The sequence below is a fragment of the Natrix helvetica genome, assembly GCF_964273705.1.
Source record: "Natrix helvetica genome assembly, chromosome: 1".
NCBI lineage: Eukaryota > Metazoa > Chordata > Lepidosauria > Squamata > Natricidae > Natrix > Natrix helvetica.
Window position 1 is genome coordinate 247307785 of NC_138548.1, and position 22166 is coordinate 247329950.

The 22166-nt window shown below is 44.9% G+C and overlaps 2 protein-coding genes across 5 annotated transcripts in view; one reads left to right on the forward strand and one right to left on the reverse strand.

Moving 5' to 3' along the window:
- Positions 1-22166, reverse strand: part of CASKIN2 (CASK interacting protein 2) — a 133858-nt gene that overhangs the window by 107649 nt on the left and 4043 nt on the right. For all 4 annotated transcript variants that reach the window (XM_081937841.1, XM_081937840.1, XM_081937839.1 and 1 more), the window contains exon 2: positions 3230-3753. In XM_081937841.1, the coding sequence (XP_081793967.1) occupies positions 3230-3323 (94 nt within the window). In that variant the 5' untranslated portion in view covers positions 3324-3753. The remainder of the gene's footprint in view (positions 1-3229; positions 3754-22166) is intronic.
- Positions 1-22166, forward strand: part of LLGL2 (LLGL scribble cell polarity complex component 2) — a 377463-nt gene that overhangs the window by 105828 nt on the left and 249469 nt on the right. The window lies entirely within an intron of this gene.

A 22166-nucleotide genomic window follows, 5' to 3' on the forward strand; every position in this document is an offset into this window, starting at 1 on the left:
CAGGAAGTCCCCTTAGAATTGAGATGAGTAGGGTAGCCTCATTCGAGCTGAGGAGGAGTTGGTCCTAAGGAGAGCAGAGAAATATGGGAGTAACTATTCCACGTGAATCAAGGGGGGGGGGGAATCTTCTCCCCCTGCCCTTCTTTTCCCCTCTTCTTTCCAAGGCCAAAAGGCTGAGCTGCCAACCAAGTAGTCCAGGGGTGTCCAAACTTGGGAACTTTAAGACTTGTGGACTTCAACTCCCAGAATTCCCCAGCCGGCTGGCTAGGGAATTCTGGGAGTTGAAGTCCACAAGTCTTAAAGTTCCCAAGTTTGGACACCCCTGAAGTAGGCTTACCAAGGAAAGTCTTTCCTTCCACAGGACAATTTCCTGAGATGCTTGGGTGGCCATTACAATCCTCCCACCTCCAAAACCTTGCTGTAAATTTGTGAAATTTGCACCCATGGCATCAATTGAGAATATTCAAGCTCCCTACCAAGTTAGTTCTTTAAAAATGAGATTTCATTGTATATATCAGGGGGCAGCCATTTGCAACTCAAAAGGCCCTTGGCCTAGTTTCCTATATCCTCAGCCTAATTTGAAGAGTCCTTTGCAAACAAACAATTTAGCTCCTAAAACAGGTTTGCTCTTTCTCAATACCCAAAGTGTGGAAAAAAAAGATGCCTCGGAGAAAGAAAACGCAGGCCACGTTCAAGTTTGATTGTGATCCTTCTCATCACTAGCAAGTATTGCAGCTCCCACCATATTAATCTTACGGGAATGCAGTCCTTAGCAGAAAAAAAAGGCTGCCTAACCTAGCTATCAGCAATTAGATATGGGGGATTGAAGTATAATCCAAATTTATTAGCGTCTATCCCAGGAGAGATGAAGTGTCCCAATATGTAGGACATGCGTCAGCAAGCTTTTCCTTTGAAGGCACTGATTTTTCTGCTTTAATTCTTTCTATGTAGAGCTAGTATTTTTCCCTATACACATTATTCTTTTCCTCCAGAAGAACTGATATAGCTCCCAGGATCCACTTTCACTCAGCGATTCATTAAATGTTTGGTATCCACACAGTAAACATTAACAACTTTGCTGGTTGGGAATCCTAGGCGTTTTAGTTCCCATACTAGGTAAGGATGGCATTTGTGACGCTGCAAGGTACGTACATAGAGTCCTCAATTTAAAATTGTTTGCTTAGTGACTGTTTAAAATTACGACAGCACTGAACAAACGGACTTATAACGATTACCCGAAATTCCATCTACTGTGTTCATGTGAACAATATTGGGTCCAATCACCCTTACAACCACACAGGAGCTGAAGCAACCACTGCCTATCTTCCTCTGCTTCATGGCTCACTGAATCCTGACAGGCCTTGGGCCTGCTTCCCACCCTGCTGGGTCCAAAACCCTCCTCCCTGTCCTGTCACAGTTCAGTCATTTACCTTTTCTGTATGCAGGCCCCATTTTGGGAAGGCGACCCCAATGAATTGTGACCCAAAACGGGGCCTGCTTCTGGGATGCACCATGCAGCCTCCATATTATACAGAGAGACTGAGGGGCAGATCAGAGATGATGTTCGGGAAGGAGAGCCAGCCAATCTGCCCCTCGCCTCGGCCTGCCTACAGAGTACAGAGGCTGAGTACCACCATCCTGGAACCAGGTGCCATTTTGGAGTGACCACAATTTATTGTGGCTGCTCCCAAAATGGCATTCAATTCCAGGATGGTGCCTGATGGTCCCTGCGTAGGAAGGCTGTGTGGCAATGCAGCTAGTTCCCAAAGAAGACCTAAAGAAATGGACCGAGCCATGGTGGTAGTGGGACTCAATGGATTGGAAAACTGACCTAAGGCCTGCAGGGACCCAGCAGGATAGAAAAAGCAAGCTTAAGATCTGCAGGGGTCCAGTAGGGCGGAAGGCAGAGCACAGGATGCCTCAGGAGGTGGGAGAGACCCAAGTCAAGCCATGTATGTATTGGGAAAGTGCTACTAGGGTGGACCTATGCTAAGCCTCCCAGGGCCTCCCCCCATACCTCAGGCATCCCATGTTCTGCTTAATTATCATAATTGGGATTGTTAAGCAGGATGATCATATAAATGCCTTACTTAATGGCCATCATGACTTGCAATCTGGGCAAGAGTCTTTCTTATGATTTTCTACTTGCAGCTCATAATGGGCAAGTTCCCTTATGGTTATATGCCAAGGAGTATCTGTACTGGGGTAAATCCATCACTCACACTTTATTTGCATCCATCCTCAGGCAAGCAGGTGTCAGAGATGTTTCCTGAAGGTTGCCATTCTGGGCAGATCATTTTAAAATCTTATGCAAATCCCTTAAATCTGAGGCAGATTTTCTATTCCTAAAGCCTGGAGCTTGGGAACCTGCTGATACCCCTTTCCCAATATTTTAAGTATGTTTTAACACGAAAGCTTTATTTCTTCTTAATCTTCTTTCCATCTGAAGTTTCCCAATATTGAACAGATGGCCAAAACATACACTCCCAAGTAATTTATTCTGATTAACAAAGTTAAAATTAGTTTTCTTTTCACATATTTGCATATTTCATATATGTCCCCCAAATTAAATGATGCCGTTATTATTCAAAATGAACCACAAATCCCACCACCCACACCTTCCCTGTCTATCAAATCCATATTGGGAAGATATTTAACAACAAAACCATGAGCTCTTTGCTATTATTCATGAAAGAAAAACTGGAAGTCTCTAATAAAGATAAATGTAAATGCATATACACCAATTCAAGAGGAAGAAAACAAACAAAAAAATACACGTTGCATATGTAAGAGCATAGTTCAAATACAAACATAATATATTCTATAACAGTGAGGAAGAATGTGGTCACATCACTTCAATGCTTGTTAACCCTTCTATTCAGTTATTATGTGATGATGGGCAGCTTAAGAGCCTTTCTTATGGTTCTCTACTTTTAAATCAGGCAAGGGGTGGACAATTTTTCCAACAGGGGAAACTTCCAGAGAAGATAGGCCTCAAAGTTTGCCTACTTAGGTAGAACTTATATCTTGCTGGAAGATATAAGTTCTACCTAAGTGCTAGGAAGAAATATTTTATAAATTAAGACTCATCTGAGAGTCATATCTTACTATTGGTCTCTATACACTCCATAACCATAGCCAGTCTGCCAAAAGCCACAAAACTGTAAATAATTTACTACTAAGCCAAGTGAAAGCAAAGTATCATATTAGGATGTAAGGAGATACTCACTACTTTTAGACACCTTGATCTTTGCTACCAATTTCTGCACACCAGGTACATCCTCATTTTTCACAGCCTGGATCAGTTCCTGTTCTCGCCCCATGATGAACAAGGGCACTGCTCCCAATTTATGAAGCCATCCAGATGCTCTGTGTGTGAGATAACTATTCAAGAGAAAGTCCCAAAAAATGGTGGGAGCAAAAAGCCCAAGAAACAAAAATATTTTCAGAACTCTCACAGCACATTAAAAAAAAAGTCTAGTAATGATGATAAATACTATTGGGCATTAGATAATTTGGTGTTTGATGACTCAATTGTGGGAAGAAATTGGGAAGGAAAAATGAAAAATGAATAGGTCAAAGCAACAGAAACAGTTATATTTGGCTGTTCTTGCTAAATAAGTGCATTCTCTCCAAATCTCCAGTGCTTCCTAGGCAGGTAGAGGTTCATTTTGAGTGGTAGGAATCTTCTGTTTCCCCAAATCAGTAGATGTAGAGCCTCTGCAGCCAATGTCTGAGTTGTTTCTCAGGTACCTATGGAAATAAAAGGCAGAATGAGTTTTTGAAAAGGCTTCCGAACCACTGGAATAAAAGTAGTTCTCGACTTATAACCACAATTAGGACCAAAACTTCCATTGCTAAGTAAGTTGGTTAAGTGAGTTGCACCCAATTTTATGATCTTTTTTTGTTATGGTTGTTAAGAGAACGATTGCTGTTAGGTGAATCGTGAAGTCATTAAGAGAATTCAGCTTCCTCGTTGATTTTGCTTATCAGAAGTTGGGTCGGAAGATTGCAAAATGGTGGTCACATGACCCCAGAAAACTGCAATTGTCTTAAATACACTCCAAACGGCTGTATTTTGGTCATGTGACCTCAGGGCTGCTGTGACTATCACATGTGAAGATTGGTCATATGTCACTTTTTCCAGTGCTGCTGTAACTTTGAACAGTCGCTAAAGAAATGAGTGCAGGTCAAGGACTACATGTATTGTGGTAATATAAATCCTGGATTGCAGGCAATTTGCTTTTTTCAGTTCAAGTACAATTTGAACTAGATAGACTATCTATACTAGATAGACTATATGCTCCATGAAATAAATGTTTCATTAGGTACACAACAGATGAAGGGGAGGGCATGCAAGGAATAAGTAGCAGCTGGGCTGAGAAACCTGATTTCCCAACTACTATAACTCTCCCTTAATCTTTATGTGCTTTTCAAACTAAAGTAGTTTACCAGAACTACTTCATGGGTATTTCCTTTTAATGTCTTGAGATCTAAAGGCTTTCGTTGTTAACATAAGCCAAAATCAAGGGTCTCGAAATTCTACAGAAATTATCTGTAATATTATTAAGTGTGTCATTAATCATATAATTGCAACCATATGCATTGTTAGATCATAGGTAAACAGATTTCATGGCCTACGGGACCTTTTAAAACAAAACAAAGCAAATATCCACCAATTGGACTCACGTACTCGTACAATGGTTCAATAGTGAGAGGTCTGCTCAGAAATTTAAAAAGTTGAATTTCCAAATTTAAAACAAAGGGACAAATAAAATTGTCCACATAGTTAAGATGAGAGAAATGAGAGAAAACAAAGCCAAACAATCAGAATCATTTTAACTTATTTGCAAACAGAAGACAAAATGTCGTTCCTATTGCTGTTTTACAGTATCAGTAACTGGATATAGTACTGAACAACATATTACTGTATCTGCCTCTCACAATGTTATTTGTGTCTGTGCAAGTTTTAATTTAAAAAAAAAAACAAGCAAAACACTCTGAATTGGGCTTAAATTCGCTTCTGAACAAAGCCAGGCTTTACTAAAGGATGCTGTAAACTTTACAGTGTAAAGAGATTGTGAGCAACATCTGTAATATGCGAACAAGAGAATTGAAATGGCCTTAGCACGTTGTCCTCATGCTTGTTTATTGAATATTTAGTCCTATTTCTCACTCGTGCCCAATGTCTTACTACGATCACAAACTTTGTGATATAGGAAATCTGGGGGGGGGGGGGAGAAGGTCTCGTTGGGCCTGACATAAAAAGCTGTGAATTAAACATTAAAGACCAGAAGAGGCTTTCCCAATATGGATCTTACTAGTTTAAACTAGTAATTCTATACAGTATGACCTCCTCCCCATATAGCCAATAGAAGTGATGTTTAGAATTGTTGTTCCCCAACCTTTCTGCCTTTGCGGACCAGTCGGGGGGGGGAGGCGGGGAGGAAGAGGAATGGGTCCACACAAGTGGTGGGCATGTGCGCACAGCTCCATTCACATGAGCAGTCTGCCCCGACACAAATGGAGTGCGTATGTATACGATGACCCAGTGCTTGTGCAAGTGAGGATGTGCATGTGCCTGCCATTTCCATCACCCAGTTCCGACTCAAGGCCTGATAGTGGACTAAGGCCCGAGGTTTGATACCCTAATTTAAAACATCAGAAAAAATCCTAACTTTGAGAAAGCTACCCTAGAAAATGTGAAACTTAAGACACCGCAAATAATATTTAGCCAATAGCTATTGTAACAAAAATAAAGGGGTGCCAGGTAAGTTTTAGGTATATTTTTAGGTCTTTTAGATAGTGAATTTGAGTGACTTCTCTTACAGCAGATGGTTTACCCCTTCCCCCCTTACATAAACACTTCATTCCTTAAAATAAAAAAGGCTTTAACTGAGTTTTGAACTTTGCTTGGTGATATTCATATAAAGATAAAAGCAATGTAGATGTCATCATACAAATAAAATAGAAAGCAGTTAACTGTATTTATCCAGGGTAGTTAGAGAATTACCATTAGAGTTGTCTTAATCCGTTTATGTCCTTCTTCTTGTAATCAGAACAAGGTTCTTATGAGGAATTGATCACCTTTGTCACTTAATTTCCTAAACCAGGAAAGGTCTCACCAATCCATTTCTACCCTGTCCTCTGTAAGTAAGGTGACCAACTTTTTTACAATGAAAAGGAGGACAAAACACGTTCTATTGTCCAAAATGCTAAGGTGACCAACTTTTTTGCAATGAAAAGGAGGACAAATAAATTGGAAAAAATATATCGTAAATAAAAGAAATATTTTATTCATTGCAACAATAATACACTAAAATATGATATATGCATAATAAAAACATTTGCAACATTTTATATTGTAATTATGCTTACATGCCTGTTAATTATTATTTAAATGAGTACTTTTCCATTGAATTAATATTTTTTGTCATAAAAATATCGTTTCTTATACCGCACTATACCGAGTCTTGACGAATTGTCATGTCAATTACAAATACGTCACATAACGCGCAACAGATTAGTCTTCAAATATCGAAAAGTGTTGAAACCTCTCGAATGAGGAGACGGAGGCGAATAAAATACAACTGTTGTTTATTGAATAAACTGACAGGAACAACACAACGAGTCGTCTGACAGCTATTTATACCAGGAGCTGTCAGACGACGAACCAATAGGGATAAAGTATTTCTCCCGCCGGCTGGCTGGTGCGCCTGGGCCAATCAGAGGATCCCTATTCTCGACTGCCCTCTGCTGGCCAGGCTCACCGGTACACAACACCCCTTTCCCCTGGATTGCGCAGGCGTAATCGTCTAAGTACGACGGACGCCTGCGCACGCGCTGAGAGCGTCTCAAAGAAGATGGCGCCTCGCCCAGGGAAGGTGGAGTGTCGGCTCCGCTCTTGTGGCGAACAGGCCTGGCAGCGTCCTGGATGGGTCTTCCTCCCGGCAATGCACCGACGGCCAATGGTAAGTGAGCCAGCGCACCGGGGGGGGCTGTTGCGAGGTCGGAGCTAGTGGCGTTTGGACGGTCGAGCCGGCAGGCGGCGTCGTTAGGGCCTGGTTGCTTTTCTGCAGGTGTGTTGTGTTCAGGTCCCTCTGGTCGCCGACGCAACTGGCTTATATGCCGCCGCCAATGTCTGCCATCATCGAGGAGGACCCTGTAAGAACAGGGCCCCGTGATGTCAGTCACTTTGCCAGGTAGCCACTTCGGCTCGCCGGTGTAGTTGCGAGCGAATACCCCCTCACCCACCAGAAAAGACCTGGGAGGGGAAGGAAGGACAGGAAAAGAAGGGTGGTAGAGAGGGTGGAATCGGTCGAGCAGGGAACGAATACGGCGACCCAGCAATAGTTCCGCTGGGCTTTTGCCCGTAGCGGGGCAAGGGGTGGAGTGCTGGGAACGGAGGTAGGTGGAGATGCGGAGTGGCCAGGGAAGGGTGGCCATACGGGCCAGGGCTTCCTTAGCGGAGCGAACCGCTCGTTCGGCCAGGCCGTTGCCCGCAGGGTGGTAGGGGGCAATCGGGGCATGTCGGATGCCCAAGGAGGCAAGGTAGGACTGGAATTCGGTGGAGGAAAATTGGGGACCGTTATCGGAAACGATAACGTCCGGAAGACCATGGGTGTTAAATAGGGAGTCAAGGATGCGGATAGTGGCCGAAGAGGTTGAGCTGGGCATAGGAAACAGCTCAACCCACTTCGACCAGGCATCCACCAGAAGGAAGAATAGGCGGCCCTCAATGGGCCCCATGAAGTCGACGTGGAGTCGGCTCCATGGGCCCATGGGGAGTTCCCACTCCCTAGGCGGGGAAGAAGGCGGCGCGGAGCGCACCTGCTGGCAAGGGGTGCAGCGTTGGACGTAGGCAGCGATGTCCGCATCCATGGACGGCCACCAGACATAGCCGCGGCCGAGGCTTTTCATCCTGACTATGCCAGGGTGGCCGTCATGGAGGCGAGACAGGACAGCTGGCCGCAGGGAAGAGGGGACAACCACGCGGTTTCCCCACAGGAGGCAATCCTGCATGATGGAAAGCTCCAGGCGGCGGCGGAAAAAAGGGGAGAGTTGGGGATCATTGGAGACTGCAGACCAGCCCCGGGAGACAGCGGTCATTGCACGGTGCAGGATGGGGTCAGTTCGGGAGGCCTGCGCGATGTCCAAAACGGACATCGGTAGGGAGAGGTCAGCCAGGAGGTTAATAGAATGGACAGGGGCTGGATCAGTGACAGGAAGAGGCAGAGGGCAGCGGCTCAACGCGTCAGCGTGAGCAATGTGGCCGCCAGGCCGGTAGGACAATGTGTAGGAGTAGGACGATAGGAATTCTGCCCAACGGGACATGCGGGGGGATAGAATGGGGGGTGTGGGACGGTCCCCTGCAATAATGCCCAGTAGGGGCTTGTGATCGGTGATCAGGGAGAAGGGGCGGCCATATAAGTAATAATGAAAACGTTTTACTCCCGCAACGGCAGCAAGAGCCTCCTTATCCAGCTGGCTGTAATTTCGCTCAGTTCTGGATAAGGTGCGGGAGTAGAAAGCTATGGGCGCTTCAGAGCCATCAGGGTACGAATGGCTAAGAACAGCCCCGACCCCAAAGGGGGAAGCGTCACAGGCCAGGGTTAGAGGTAAACGCTCGTCATACTGGGCGAGGACTGGTGGGGCAGTGAGTGAGCGCTTGACAGCCGCGAGCGCATGCGCTTCGCGGCTGGACCAGACCCATGGGGTGGAAGAGTCTAGTAAACGGTGAAGGGGTTCGGCCAGGGAAGCTTTGTGGGGAATAAAGGAGGAATAGAAATTAAGGAGGCCAAGGAAGGCTTGGAGCTCCACTTTGTTGGAAGGAGTGGGGGCGGAGAGAATGGCTTCGACCTTTGATGGGTCAGGGTGGATGCCGTTGGCATCGATGAGGAAGCCGAGGAAGGTGACAGAGGGAACGCCGAGCTGGCATTTTGAAGGTTTGAGGTGCAAGCCGGCGGAACGGAATTTTTGTAGGACCAGACGTAGGGTTTTGATGAGTTCTGATTGGTTGGGGGCGGCAATCAGAACATCATCAAAATAGGGGGTGACCCCGGGAATGCCATGGAGCAACCGCTCCATGAGTCCCTGGAAAATGCCGGGGGCCACGCTCACGCCAAACTGAAGGCGGCGACATTTGAAAGCGCCGCGGTGTGTGACGATTGTTTGCGCAAGCGCGGTCGACTCGTCGACAGGCAGTTGCTGGTACGCCTGCGCGAGGTCCAGCTTTGCGAATATGCGACCCTGGCCCAGAGTGTGCAGGACGTGCTGCACCACCGGCACAGGGTAGGGGTGTGATTGGAGGGCTTTGTTAAGTGTTGATTTGAAGTCCGCGCAGATCCTAATAGATCCGTCGGACTTCAAAGGCACGACTATGGGAGTCTCCCAGGGGGAGAAATCAACGGGTTCTAAAATGCCCTGGCCGATTAGTTTGTCCAGTTCGGCGTCGACTTTTGCTTTTAAAGCAAAGGGAAGTCGGCGGGCCTTCAAGCGGATTGGAGGAACTGACGGGTCGAGGTTGAGGGAGATAGGAGAGCCGGTATAGCAGCCTAAAGAGGGGGAGAAAACATCGGAGAAGTCGGAAAGGAGGGAGGAGATAGAGGGCGGGGTAACAGGAGGGAGGGGTGAAAGTGAGTTAACCCCAGCAATAGAAAGGCCGAGGGCCTTAAACCAGTCCAGTCCTAGAAGGGAAGCGAGGGGGTTTTTTACAATTAGCAAGGGAAGCTTTGCCTTGCGAGAACCCAAAGAGATGTTAAAGGGTCGGCAGCCCAATAGGTCTATGACATTTCCCTGATAGTCGCGTAAGCGGCAATCAGGGGGTTTTAGATGGTGAAGTTTAACCCAAGGCAGTAAGGAGTTAAGGGTGGCCCATGACATAACGGATCGGGCCGACCCTGTGTCCACTTCCATAGGGCAGGGCACCCCCTCAATGGAGATTAGGAGGTGCAGCTTACCTCGGCCCTCCAAAGTTGAGGAGGCCGAGTCTACAAGCCATTCAGGGTAGGCTTCAGCTGGGTCCCCCACGGAGAGGGAGTGCTGACGGCGGGAAGACGTAGAAGGTGGCTGACGGGCTGGAGGAGGTTGCGGCAGAGGGCTGCGGCGGTTCTGTTGGCCGGAACGGCAAACTGCAGCGAGGTGGCCTTTCCTGCCGCATTGGTGGCACAGGGCTTGCCGGAACCTGCACTGGGAGCGTTGGTGGCGGCCGCCACAACTGAGGCACTGCCGTCCATCCCGGGTGGAGAGGGTTTGAAGGCGATCGGCAGTTTGGTCTACCTCAGCATGAAAGGTAGAAGCGGTAGATGGAGCGTAGGCAGAAGAAGGTGCCGCGTAGGGAGATGGCGGCAAGTAAGCGGCATGCGGGTGCTGACTGAGGTGGCTGAAATCCGGTGTGGATTGATCAGCCATTTCATAAGCCCTGGCATCATCTACCGCAATCTTTAGAGTTAACTCAGGGCGAGCTAGGATGCGGCGATGGAGTTTTATGTCTCGTAGCCCATAGATAAATTGTTCGAGCAACGCGTCTTCCAAGTCACTAAATTCACAGAGACTTGCCTCAGCGCGGAGAGCGGCCACGTACTGGGCAATGGTTTGGCCCTCCTTTTGAATGCACCGGCGGAAATATTGCCGCCGGGCAAAACGAGACGGGGCGGGCTCGTAGTGTTGCTTGAGGCGAGCCAGGAGTTCGTCCCAGGGCAGCGAATTGGCAGGATCGGGAGCAGCGAGAGCCCTTGCAGTGGCGAACATCTCCCTCCCGCAGTAGTTCAGGAAGATTCCGCGCTTTCGTTCCTGGGTGAGGCTGACGAGATCGTGCGCTACGAGGAAGCAGTCGAACCTCTCGAGGAACGCTTCCCAAGCCTCAGCCTCTGGCCGGAACGGCGAAAAGGCAGCATTTGAAGCCATTTGCGGCACTGTATAGGGTTCCACGTCGCCCGTCCTCGTCGCCAGTGTTGAAACCTCTCGAATGAGGAGACGGAGGCGAATAAAATACAACTGTTGTTTATTGAATAAACTGACAGGAACAACACAACGAGTCGTCTGACAGCTATTTATACCAGGAGCTGTCAGACGACGAACCAATAGGGATAAAGTATTTCTCCCGCCGGCTGGCTGGTGCGCCTGGGCCAATCAGAGGATCCCTATTCTCGACTGCCCTCTGCTGGCCAGGCTCACCGGTACACAACAAAAAGGAGGACATGTAGGAGGACACTTTTCGAGGGAGGACAGAACTTACAAAAGAAGGACTGTCCTCCCTAAAGGAGGACGGTTGGTCACCTTACTGTAAGGATTATGGATCTGATCTCTGAAATATTGAACAAACACTACTGAATTAATCTGCCTTTAACTCTCCAGTGTGCATTTGTTTGAATCTCCTGCCTAACAATACAATGCAATGAGACAACGTGCAGATCTGTACATTGGTGAAACAAAACAACCACTTCACAAATGCATGGCAGAACATAGGAGAGCAAACCCATCATGACAAGATTCAGCAGTCCATCTGCATTTGAAAGACAGAGGTCAATCTTTCGAAGACAGCAAAGTCCACATTTGGGTACAGAGACCACTGGTTTGAAAGAGGGTAAAAGAGGCCATCTGTGTTAACATGGAGCAGCCCTCTCTCAATAGAAGGGGAGAGATAGGACACTACCTATTTCCTATCTACAACACAGTCCTTTCAGCAGTTCCAAGAAGATTCCACCCCCATTTGCACTCTGATACAGGTAACCCTGATGGCACAGATAAACCCTCAAGTGGCCTCAAGAGCTCTCAGGGAGAGTTCTAAAGACCAGATGACTGCAAAGCTATACAATCCTTTCAACCACGCACCCCCAATCCTGTCGGAACTAATCCTTCCATCACTCCACCATCCTGCCAGAACTGATGAAGCTTCTTGGATGAGAAGCGAAAACTTTTCTTCTTCTTCCTCAAGGGAAAAAGACAGTCCAGTTGCCTTTTGGAAAAGTACCTTTGAGACATGATAAACGACCAGCGACTCTTTTTTTTTAACTATCTTCTCTTGTGTTTAGGGTGGGGGTAGATTCCTGTCCCATTATTAATGTGTGTATATTGATCAGATGATATAATTTGTCTAAACCATAACCTAGAACAGCGATGGCGAACCTTTTTTGGCTCACGTGCCATAAGTGGGGGGAGCACAGGGAGAAAGTGTGCGGGCGTGCCGCACCCATAATGCAATGTGCGACCCTTCCCAGTGCGCATGCGCGCACTACAGGTGCGTCCGCCCATTTTTTGCATGTTTTTTTCGCCCACCCCAAGCTCCAGAGGCTTTATAGGAGCCTGGGGAGGGCGAAAACAGCCTCCCCCGCCCCCCTGGAAACCCTCTGGAGGCTTCAGGGACCTTCAGGATGCTTCCCTGAAGCCTCCGGAGCAGTCAAAACAACCCTCCAAGCAAACTGGAAGTACGTTCCCGAACTTCCAGTTTGCCCGTAGGGCCGGCTTTTTGCGCTCCAGAGGCTTCAGGGAAGCTCATGAAGCCTCCGGAGGGCCTCCGGTGGGGGCGGTGGAGGCTCTTTTCGCCCTCCCCAGGCTCCTATAAAGGCTCTGGAGCCTGGGAGGGCAAAAAATGGCTTTTAAAAAGGGTGAACTCAGTTGGCCAGTGCCCTGACAAATGGCTCCGCGTGCCATCTGTGGCACGTGTGCCATAGGTTCGCCATCACTGACCTAGAAGGATTGTGTAACTGTGCAGCAAAAAGAGGCACATGTGTTATTGAAACAAAAATCAAAACCCAGATCTGTACATTTGCCAATCTTTCATTTCTCTGGTTTTGAACTGTAACTCGCACTGTCCTACCCACAAAGGCAATTGCTGTGCTGGCTGGGGATGATGAGCCTGGTTGACCATTGATGGAGGATCCTAACTTGCGAAAGGCTGTCATTGTTTATAGCTATGGCTCTTTTCAAACAAGACGATTTCAGAAGGACAACCAGCAGCCATTCCTCATTTCTTGACCTCATGCCATCTTCTCCAAGGTTACTCAAAGGCTTATCCTATGTGGCATAAATAAAAAGTATTTTAGTTCAGCTTGACCTATTCAGATAGGAGCATGGGGAGGAAGTATTGCAGGGCCAAATGTATGTTTACATTGAAAAGAAAGTCTGCCAGCACATTTAAAAAAAGCTGCAGCACCCTTTCCTCTGATAATAGACATAATAAGGTCATAATAACTAAGAGTTTGTTGGGCATGAGTTGAAGTAGAAGTGAGGGTAAGGTATGGACTCTCTTACTCAGACATTACTACCCCAACCGCATTCTTCTTGTTGTGCATATGTAGCTTATACTTTCAAATAAGATATCCAGACACAGTGTTAATATTCTGTTTATAAATTTATAAAATGCAGGGATTGCTTGCTGCGGTACACCAAACACATATAGCAACGGGGAATTACACAACAGATTGACAATCCAGTCTGTCCTTTCAGTATCCCAACTGGGACCTTTTTCTAGGCAAGACCCTTTTTTTAAACTACCAAAACATAGCTGAGAAATCATTGTTTTTCTCTTCCAGGCAGAAGAAAACAGAAGCTCCCTTAATCCACAGGCAAGCTCTCACAAAGAATCCACTCAAAGCATCCCCAGTGGCCATGGTTTCTTCAGATCGTGTAAGATGACTATGAAAATATGCTTACTGCTTGGCACAGTTGTCACCAATAATAAATCTCCTCCTTTTTCTGTCTCAAAGGGAGTCGGGTGTTAAGGGCTTGTGGCACATAAATCGACAAATAATAATAGGAATAATTAGGAAAGCTCTGAAGCAAACAGTTTTTAGGTCGGAGGAGTTGAATATTCAACATACCAGCCATTGAATATTCCAAAATCAAGCAATGGTCTGGACTAAAGATAGTAAGGTGGGGGGACTTTTTGAGCAGACTGCTGGACTTGTGCCAGGGGCTTGCTCTGCTTATGTCCTTATGTTCAAAATGGATAACATATAGGAGAGATATAAAGTCTGCTCATGCTTTTCACTACCCTCTTCCACCCGCCTCTTTACAAGGGAAAGTAACTTTAGGAGACTATATATAACTGGAGTGAAGAACCTTTGGGAGAAACTATTATTTAGCTTTCAGGAAGTATTAAGTCACCAAATGATAAGATACAATAAATAAAAACCAACTTATAAACAAATGCCTGGAACCTAAATGGAACCTCTGTGTTCAGAGAAATCTCTCTCTAAATAACGGACACCAAGAGGAAACTATGCAGGGTGGGGGAAGGGATGCTGAATCCCTAGAAGTATCTGACTAGCTCATGTAGAAACAGTAAAGGTATAGGCTTCTTTGAATCAACTAAATTCCTGGTGAACACATGTGGTTTTCATGGCAACAGTATGTAAATGTTTGCCATTGCTTTCTTCCTCAGGTTCCCCCCTCTCCCCACTTCTCAGCTTTGTCAAGAATCTTGGGTCTCCCACCCAGGAACGAACTTGGTTTCCCACAACACACACACACACTCAAATTCACACACACACAGAGCGGGAGGGAGGGAAAGAAGGTGGGAGGGGGGAGAGAGAGAGCGCTTTCTAAACTCAGCAAAGTTGGCTAAGTGCTGCCCTTTGCTGTGTCCAAATGTTGCACTAAGTAGAGTTTGCATTTGGTCCCAGGGTACTTAACTGATGCTCAGTTAACATAATTTGGATCTAGACAATGCAGATGTTAGGCAGGGACAGATGTTTGCATATAAAACTTTTTAACTCACTTGCTATTAATAAAACAACATATCACATAGGGCCACAGCTCGAGCACTTTGTACTCTAGCTTCTCTCCATCATCTAATAAACGTGATAGAAATATATAGGACTTAAAGCTCATTCCTACAGCAGAAATCTTAATGTAACAGATCTATCTCATTAATTCTGAAGGGGAATGTCTATATCAATTACACTGGGGTTTCAAATATTATGTGTGTGCATCCGCATATTGTCCCCGGGTTAAGAACGTCCGACTTAAGGACAATCCCTAGTTACGGATGGGCTGCCTATTACTAAAAATGGCAGACAGTGTTCTCTTTCCTTGAGCCGACAAAGCGCTGAAGCTGCGCAATGCTTTCAGGAACTGCTGAAGCCGCACATTTTTAATATACAGCCTGCTCTCAGCGGTTTCCTGGAAGCATCGCATGGAGAATGCTGTCCGCCATTTTTAATAATAGGCACAAATATAAATTTGGATTACAGAGAGAGTTAGGAATGGGACTCATCCTTAACCCGGGGATTGTATGTATATGTATGCAGTATGTACAGACAGAGCCGGTGTTATGTAGTGTTTGGTTCAGGTGCTAGATTAGGAAGGGGCAGCCTTGAGCCTAGGCCTCCCTGAAGCACAAAAGCTTCTGGGTGACCTTGAACCAGTTGTTCCCTCTCAGTCCTAATCAGTGTCAGGCTCTGCTGGCTGATAAACAAAACCTCTTGTCGCTTCATGCATTGTAGCTTTTCTATAAGAAACTAAGCAAGCACACTGCAAAATCAAGCAGACCGTGCAAGACAAATACAAGAAAAGCAACAACATATAAAAACACACCCATATCTACATCTATATAACTAGGATGCGATCATTCCTTAGACTGACACAGGCAAAAAGAGTTTCCAAGAACTACCAGCAACAAGATGCTCAGAAAATGAAAATCCCACAAGATTTGTCAAATTAATCCCTTACTGTGAAGCACAGTTTGGCCTATAAAAAGTTAAGCAAGGAAAAGCTGACCCCTGTTTGTAAATTTCACCACCGTCTTTTGTTTTCAAGAACTTAAGGAATGTACTGTAGTACCTGGGAGAGTAAAGAAAGCAATCTGCAATATTTAAAAATACTCACTGCACAATTCTTATTGTTACCTCCTATGGTTGAACACTCACACTGAAAACAGGTCCTATAAATAATTTTCTGTTCACCTGTCCCAAGATAAGATCTTAGGTATTACTTGCCAGGCACCTTTGATATAGAATGAATAGTCCTCATAATAATTTAGTGTATGTGTTTCAACTTTGAACAGGACAAAGTCTCCAACGGACTTTTTAAAACTTCCCTCAGCTTATCCCTTCCCCTACTCATTATTTGAGTCAGCCGAAGTTGTTGAGAACTTGCAGCATGCAAGTTGTTGTTGTTGTTCTCCAGTTTGCTAACTCATTAGGTTGGTTCAGAAAACATGCCAACTCTGAAGCCAGTTTAATAAAACATAATTACTGTTTTCTCCGAGTAGGCTTATACTCAAGCAAATAAAAGTGAGTAATGGCATAAAGTGAATGGCATGGTTCACTCAAGAGACTAATAGCTTTATGCCCACAATATGCTTGAGGGCTAGCTGATTGCAAACACGTAGGTCCTTTGTCTCAAACGAGGTGGTTTGTACTGCATATACACCTATGTTCATGCTCATGGGTCAAAAGGAAATCAGCTGGCTTTGAAGAAAGGCAGGCTGGCTGGACATAACAGTGGTGGGCAGGGAGAGGACTACTTCTTGAGTAGTAGGTGCTGCAAAAGCACTGAAAGGGTCAAAGAACTCAAGCTGTGTAGGGAGATCCGGAACTAGGAAAAATGGTAAAGCCCCAGAAGAAAGGAAGCCGATGACATAGAGCAGACAAAATTCCAATGATGAAAAGAATTTGGCTGATAGATTGGCCAACGCAGGAATATTTGGGAGGAAAATCAGTAGACCTAGTAAATTCAGCTGGCAGATCAGTCAATGGAAGTTGGGAACGGGCTAGGAGACTTTACTAGCAGACTGGCCAGTACAAAAATGGCTGCTGATGAGAACTTTCCATTGGGAGTACCTTTTAGCAGACTGGTGAGATCCAGGTTTTCAGGGTGAGAAAACACCTAGAAGAGCATTGGGGAGTTTGGCCAGCAGGATCAACAGTGGGAGCATATGTTACCGTGTTTCCCCAAAAATAAGACAGGGTCTTATTTTCTTTTCATCCCCGAAATAAGCACTTGGTCTTATTTTCGGGGCGGTCTTATTATTTTTTAGGTGCAGGAGGCGGCGAGCGTGGTCACCTTATGGCTGCTGTTGTGTTGCAATATTTTTGGGGACGGCTTATATCCGGGGAGATCTTATATTTAGAGAGGCGGTGAAGAGCTAAAGCCTGATCCAGGTGAATGGGCCCCGCTCCACCTTCACCAAAAAGAGAAACGGAGGAAGATCTCAGCTGGGTGGCCCTTTCACTGCAATTAGGGCAGCCAATTTTCTGCAGGCCTAGTCAGAGAGAGAAAGAAGTTGGTTGGGATACCACTGGATCTACCGAGATAGTTTCAACTCCAATGCAATCTAAACTTAGCCAGGACAACAGGAGAAATTCCTAGTTGGGGACAACAAAGAAGATCACACAGGGGGGTACTTTAAGCCCTACCACAGGTAACAGTAGAAGACCAGCCCAGACTACCACCAGTGGCAAACCAATCTGCCCCATCAGCTAGGCAGCTCAAAGCCAGGTTGTGTACTAAGAAGCCCAGCAGCAATAAAGGATCCCATCTAGAGCAGAGCCAACCCACCTGCCTTGCCAATGACCACAAAGTTTGAGCAGAAAATAGAAGTCACTCCAGCAATAGAATGAAGCCAGAACCAGCCTATAGAGCAGGGGTGTCAAACTCAATTTATTGAGGCCCGCATCAGGGCTGTGGTTGATCTTGGAGGCCTGGATGAGCATGGCCAACTGAGTGGGCATGGCCAGCTGGATGCCACTCCCCAAACTGCTGGCATGTTTCTCTTCGCATTGAGTAGAGCAGGCCAAAACCGCGCTGGCCCAATCTTTCCTCTTCGCATTGGGTGGACCAGGACAGCCCTGTGGGCCGGATCTGACCACATTGAGGGCCGGATCCGGCCAGTTGGCCTTACGTTTGACACCCCAGCTATAGAGTGATGGCTGAGGATTGGGAGGTGGGAACAATGAAGATGAAAATATCATAGTCAAAGCACAGCCTAGTGGTCACAGATACCACCTACAAGGAAGGAAGGCTGGCTGATAAGGACTACAAAGAAGGGTAAAAAAAAACCATCCTTGTTATAGGTTTAAAGTGGCAGGTTGATCTAGTCCAGCAGCAATTGCTCAGTGAAGCCACCTAAAAGAGGAAGCATAGGAACATAGAGAAGTGAGAAAATCTACTTTCCCACACTCAATTGTTTTGGAAATAACCAAGGTCAAACCCAGCTGGCTACAGATTAGCAGTGGTTGGTCTGAGAATTGAACAAGAGGTAAGAACTCTTAATAATCTCAGGAAAGGTAAATCTGAAGGAAACTGACAAATAAGAATGTGAAAGGGAGACAACCCTTTGCAGACAGTTTTGCTTAAATAATAGGCACCCCTTGGGTACTTAAAGGGGGGAAAAGCTTTACTGTATATGTGACTGTTGCAATAGAAAGAAACCCAGGAGTTGGTCTGTGCGTGCGCCATCCCCCCAAACCTGTCATACTCCCTGCCTCCCGTTTGGTCTAGTGCAGGGATGTCCAAACTTGGGAACTTTAAGACTTGTGGACTTCAACTCCCAGAATTCCCCAGCCAGCAGAGTTGAAGTCCACAAGTCTTAAAGTTCCCAAGTTTGGACACCCCTGGTCTAGTGTATTGTGCAAATTCAGTCACTGAAAAAATCCAAAAATGTGAAGAAAAAACACGGATGCCCAATAATTGGCAGATTGGGAGGTCAGCCCTTTGGAATGACCTCCCCCTTGACATCAGGATCACTTCCGATCTCCGCTCCTTCCGTGTAAAGCTCAAGACCCACCTTTTTCAATTATCTGGCCTGGCTCAACCGTAGTTTCATCCTATTCCTCCTGACAGTCCTTTTTAAATTTGTAATTTTTTAATTTGGGGTATTTTAATTGTTAATTGTTAATTTTCTTACTATTCCTCCTCCGTGTATGTGTATGCGTGTATGTGTATGTTTATATGTATATATGTATGTGCTCTTGTTGTACGCCGCCCCGAGTCCCCTGTGGAGAGGGAGCGGCTAACAAATTAAATTATTATTATTATTATTATTATTATTATGTGAGCCACTGCTTGTTCACTCATGAGCTCCAGTCCACTGGCCTTGCTGCTTTTCATCCCAGAGGGGGGGGGGGGGGGCACTGGATGGCTGCAGCTAGAAGATGAGCCTTTTCACCAACAGATTCAGAACTTCAAAAACTTTATTCTACCGTCGCCCTTTCTTTTAATTCCCTCAAAGCTTCAAAAGTTCCCTGCATAGTAAAGCATCATTAAGGACTTTAAGATATTCTGAGGATGCTCAATCCAATTGTAGGTTTACTGTGAATTTTACTCATGTATGTTTTCAGGGGAACATTTTTTTTCCACATGGGAACATGGTAGTGTTTTAAGAAATAAAAAGCCAGATTCTCATCACTTTCAGAGTTTAGCTTTTCTCTCAGCTTCTTTGGAATAAACATTGGAAGCAAGGACATGGTAGTCCTCTTGAAATCCATTTCCCACCCAAAAGCATTAACAGGGTGGGAAGAGAATATTGAAGCATAAGGAAGCACAGAAGCTGATTTCTAGGAGAAAACGTAACAGCTATTGTAGGCATACAGGAACCTGCAATAATTCAACAAGACAAATCTTTTCTGGTATTAGAAGATTAACATGCTCCTCTTTCCATATATATTCTTTTTACAAAAATCGGGCCCATTTTCACAAAAAACAGGGCAGTTTTGGGAGGCCTGCAGAGTGCAAAACCTTTTTTAAAAAATTTGCCTCTTTAAAATCTTGGTGCGTCTTATACTCTGGTGCATCTTATACTTCAAAAAATATGGTATACCTTCTTGCTTTTGTTTTTCCCTTTTTACTTCTCTTTTTTTTAAATGAAAGAATATAACAGTTGGCTAGTACAGATTTAAAACATCAGGTACTGCTAGAGAAATATGAGCAGGCACACAACGAAGCTGAAATATCACAGAACTAGTACTGTATACTCAGATACATCTTTAGAAGCTTATACTATAAAATATATTGTATCTGTTTGCTAGTCAAAACCTAAGTTTTATGCTTAACAAAATGCTTGGGTTAACATTATTTACATTCTGCTTATGTGCTGCTTAGACATTGGCTATCTTGCTGCCAGCTGCAAGATTCATTTAGAAACTTTTCAAAACAGATGCAGATAAAATTTAGCCAATGCATTAATAGTCAAGAATGTTTTAGAGGTTCCTGTATGCCTACAATTACCTCACTCTTCCTCCAAAGTTCTAATAAACTGATGAGTTCTTTACAATCTTTCTTCTGAATTTGGTTTCTTTATAAGAGAGATAAATCAAAAACATTGCCTCATCTGCCAATACCGAAGTGATAAAACAGCATCTTTACCATTCGCCCTAAGTGATTCTTCACATCTGAAACCAAAAAAAGAAAACCCCACAGACCCTTGCATCAGCATAGGGGTGTCCAGAGGAGAATTCCCATAATCCACAACTGTCAAGGTCATTGGAATCTAAAAGTAGCAAGTCGGGGAAAGAAGAACAGAGTTTATTGACAAGGCATTTGATCTTTCAGATGCAACAGGATAATCTGAATGTTCCAGTGGGAACATTCTTCTTGCCTATCGGGGATCAGGGCTCCCCTACACCAAGGTTTATAATGTCATCATTGCAAAGATATTGAATTTTGTGGGGATCCAGAAGACATCCTTTCGTAACATCCTTGTGTTGGCCCACCACTGCTTCATCTTTTTTTTTTACGCCTGCACCCATCCATTAAGAGGTTTAGATGGATTACCCACAGAGTATATTTTGCATTGAAGCACCCTTGATTCAGAAAAGGAAAGGGAAGAGAACTGAAGAACAGAGGAACAATTTATACAAACGTGTGAATGAGTATAGTTTTAAAATTTGGAACCAGTTGCTTGGTTTGAGGATTACTGCTTGAACAAACCTTCACTTGTCCCACAATTGAAATGTAGAATATTTAAGATGACAGAGGAGTTCCTTGAACCCCTGGGAGCAAAATCATCTTGAGTCATAATGCAATGCAGCAAATTGCCCAGCAGTCCACCCCAACCATCATAAGGCACATTCCCAAATTAATGTGGAGACCTTCCTGTGTGTACAGTTAGTTAAGAGAGAAAGGTTCATTGAGCTACAAAAATGATGTGAGGAACAGAAAAAAAAAATTACAACTGAATTTTGAAGATGTTACAACAAACTTTCCCTACCACAAAAACTCTACACACAATGGGGTGAACATGTGTTATCTTTACTGTTGGAAATCAGGCTAACAATGTACAGATTAGAACATTTCTGCCTGGAGTTAACTAGGCTATTTATAAAAATCCACTTCGGGTTTAATTGATTTCGAGAGATAGAGCAAGCCCCCTTTCGTGTGAGGAAAAATATGACCATATCTCATAAGAATGTGTTGCTGGCTTACACATTGGATATTTTAGTGTTCCTTCTTGAAATCTTAAACACTCCAAAGACCACATGCATCATTTACTGACCCTGAAGACAAAATCACCCGATGCTTTAGTATATGAGCTAGGTTCTTTATCTGGTGTTAGTATTGCCCATCTCCACAGCAACCACTCGGCTATGATCAAGATGACAAATGAATTGCTCGTCCAGGTGAAACAAGATCTGGTTCTCTATTGGAAGCTACTTTATCATCCACACTGCTATCTTTCCAAACAAGTACAGGTTCCCTGAAAATCTCACATGAACTAAATTCACATAAAGTGAGACATGAAAGCAATGGAAAAAAGGGGGCTGGAGAACATGATGTCAATTTTTGTAACCCAAATACTTTGACCTGTGCCCATATATTTTTAGAGCCTAGTACATTATTGAAACATGTTTTCTTCCTTGTCTCGTATTCTATGTACAGCGAGAACTGGATTTCTAACAGGCATGATCACCATAGCAGAGGACTTCAGAGGATTATGAATTTTGTTAGCATTCTACATTTTATTTCATACAATGGATTCATCCAGGTTAAAAGCTCCTCTTGGGCCTGAGGATTCTTTACGTACTATGGCATGACATAGTAAGTCCAGCTTTGCTTCTAAGGTTAAAAGTAAAGGTAAAAGTTCCCCTTGCACATGTTCTAGTCAATTTCTGACTCTTGAGGGGTGGTGCTCATCTCCGTTTCAAAGCTGAAGAGCTAGCACTGTCCGAAGACGTCTCTGTGATCATGTGGCCAGCATGACTAAACGTTGTTACCTTCCCACCAAA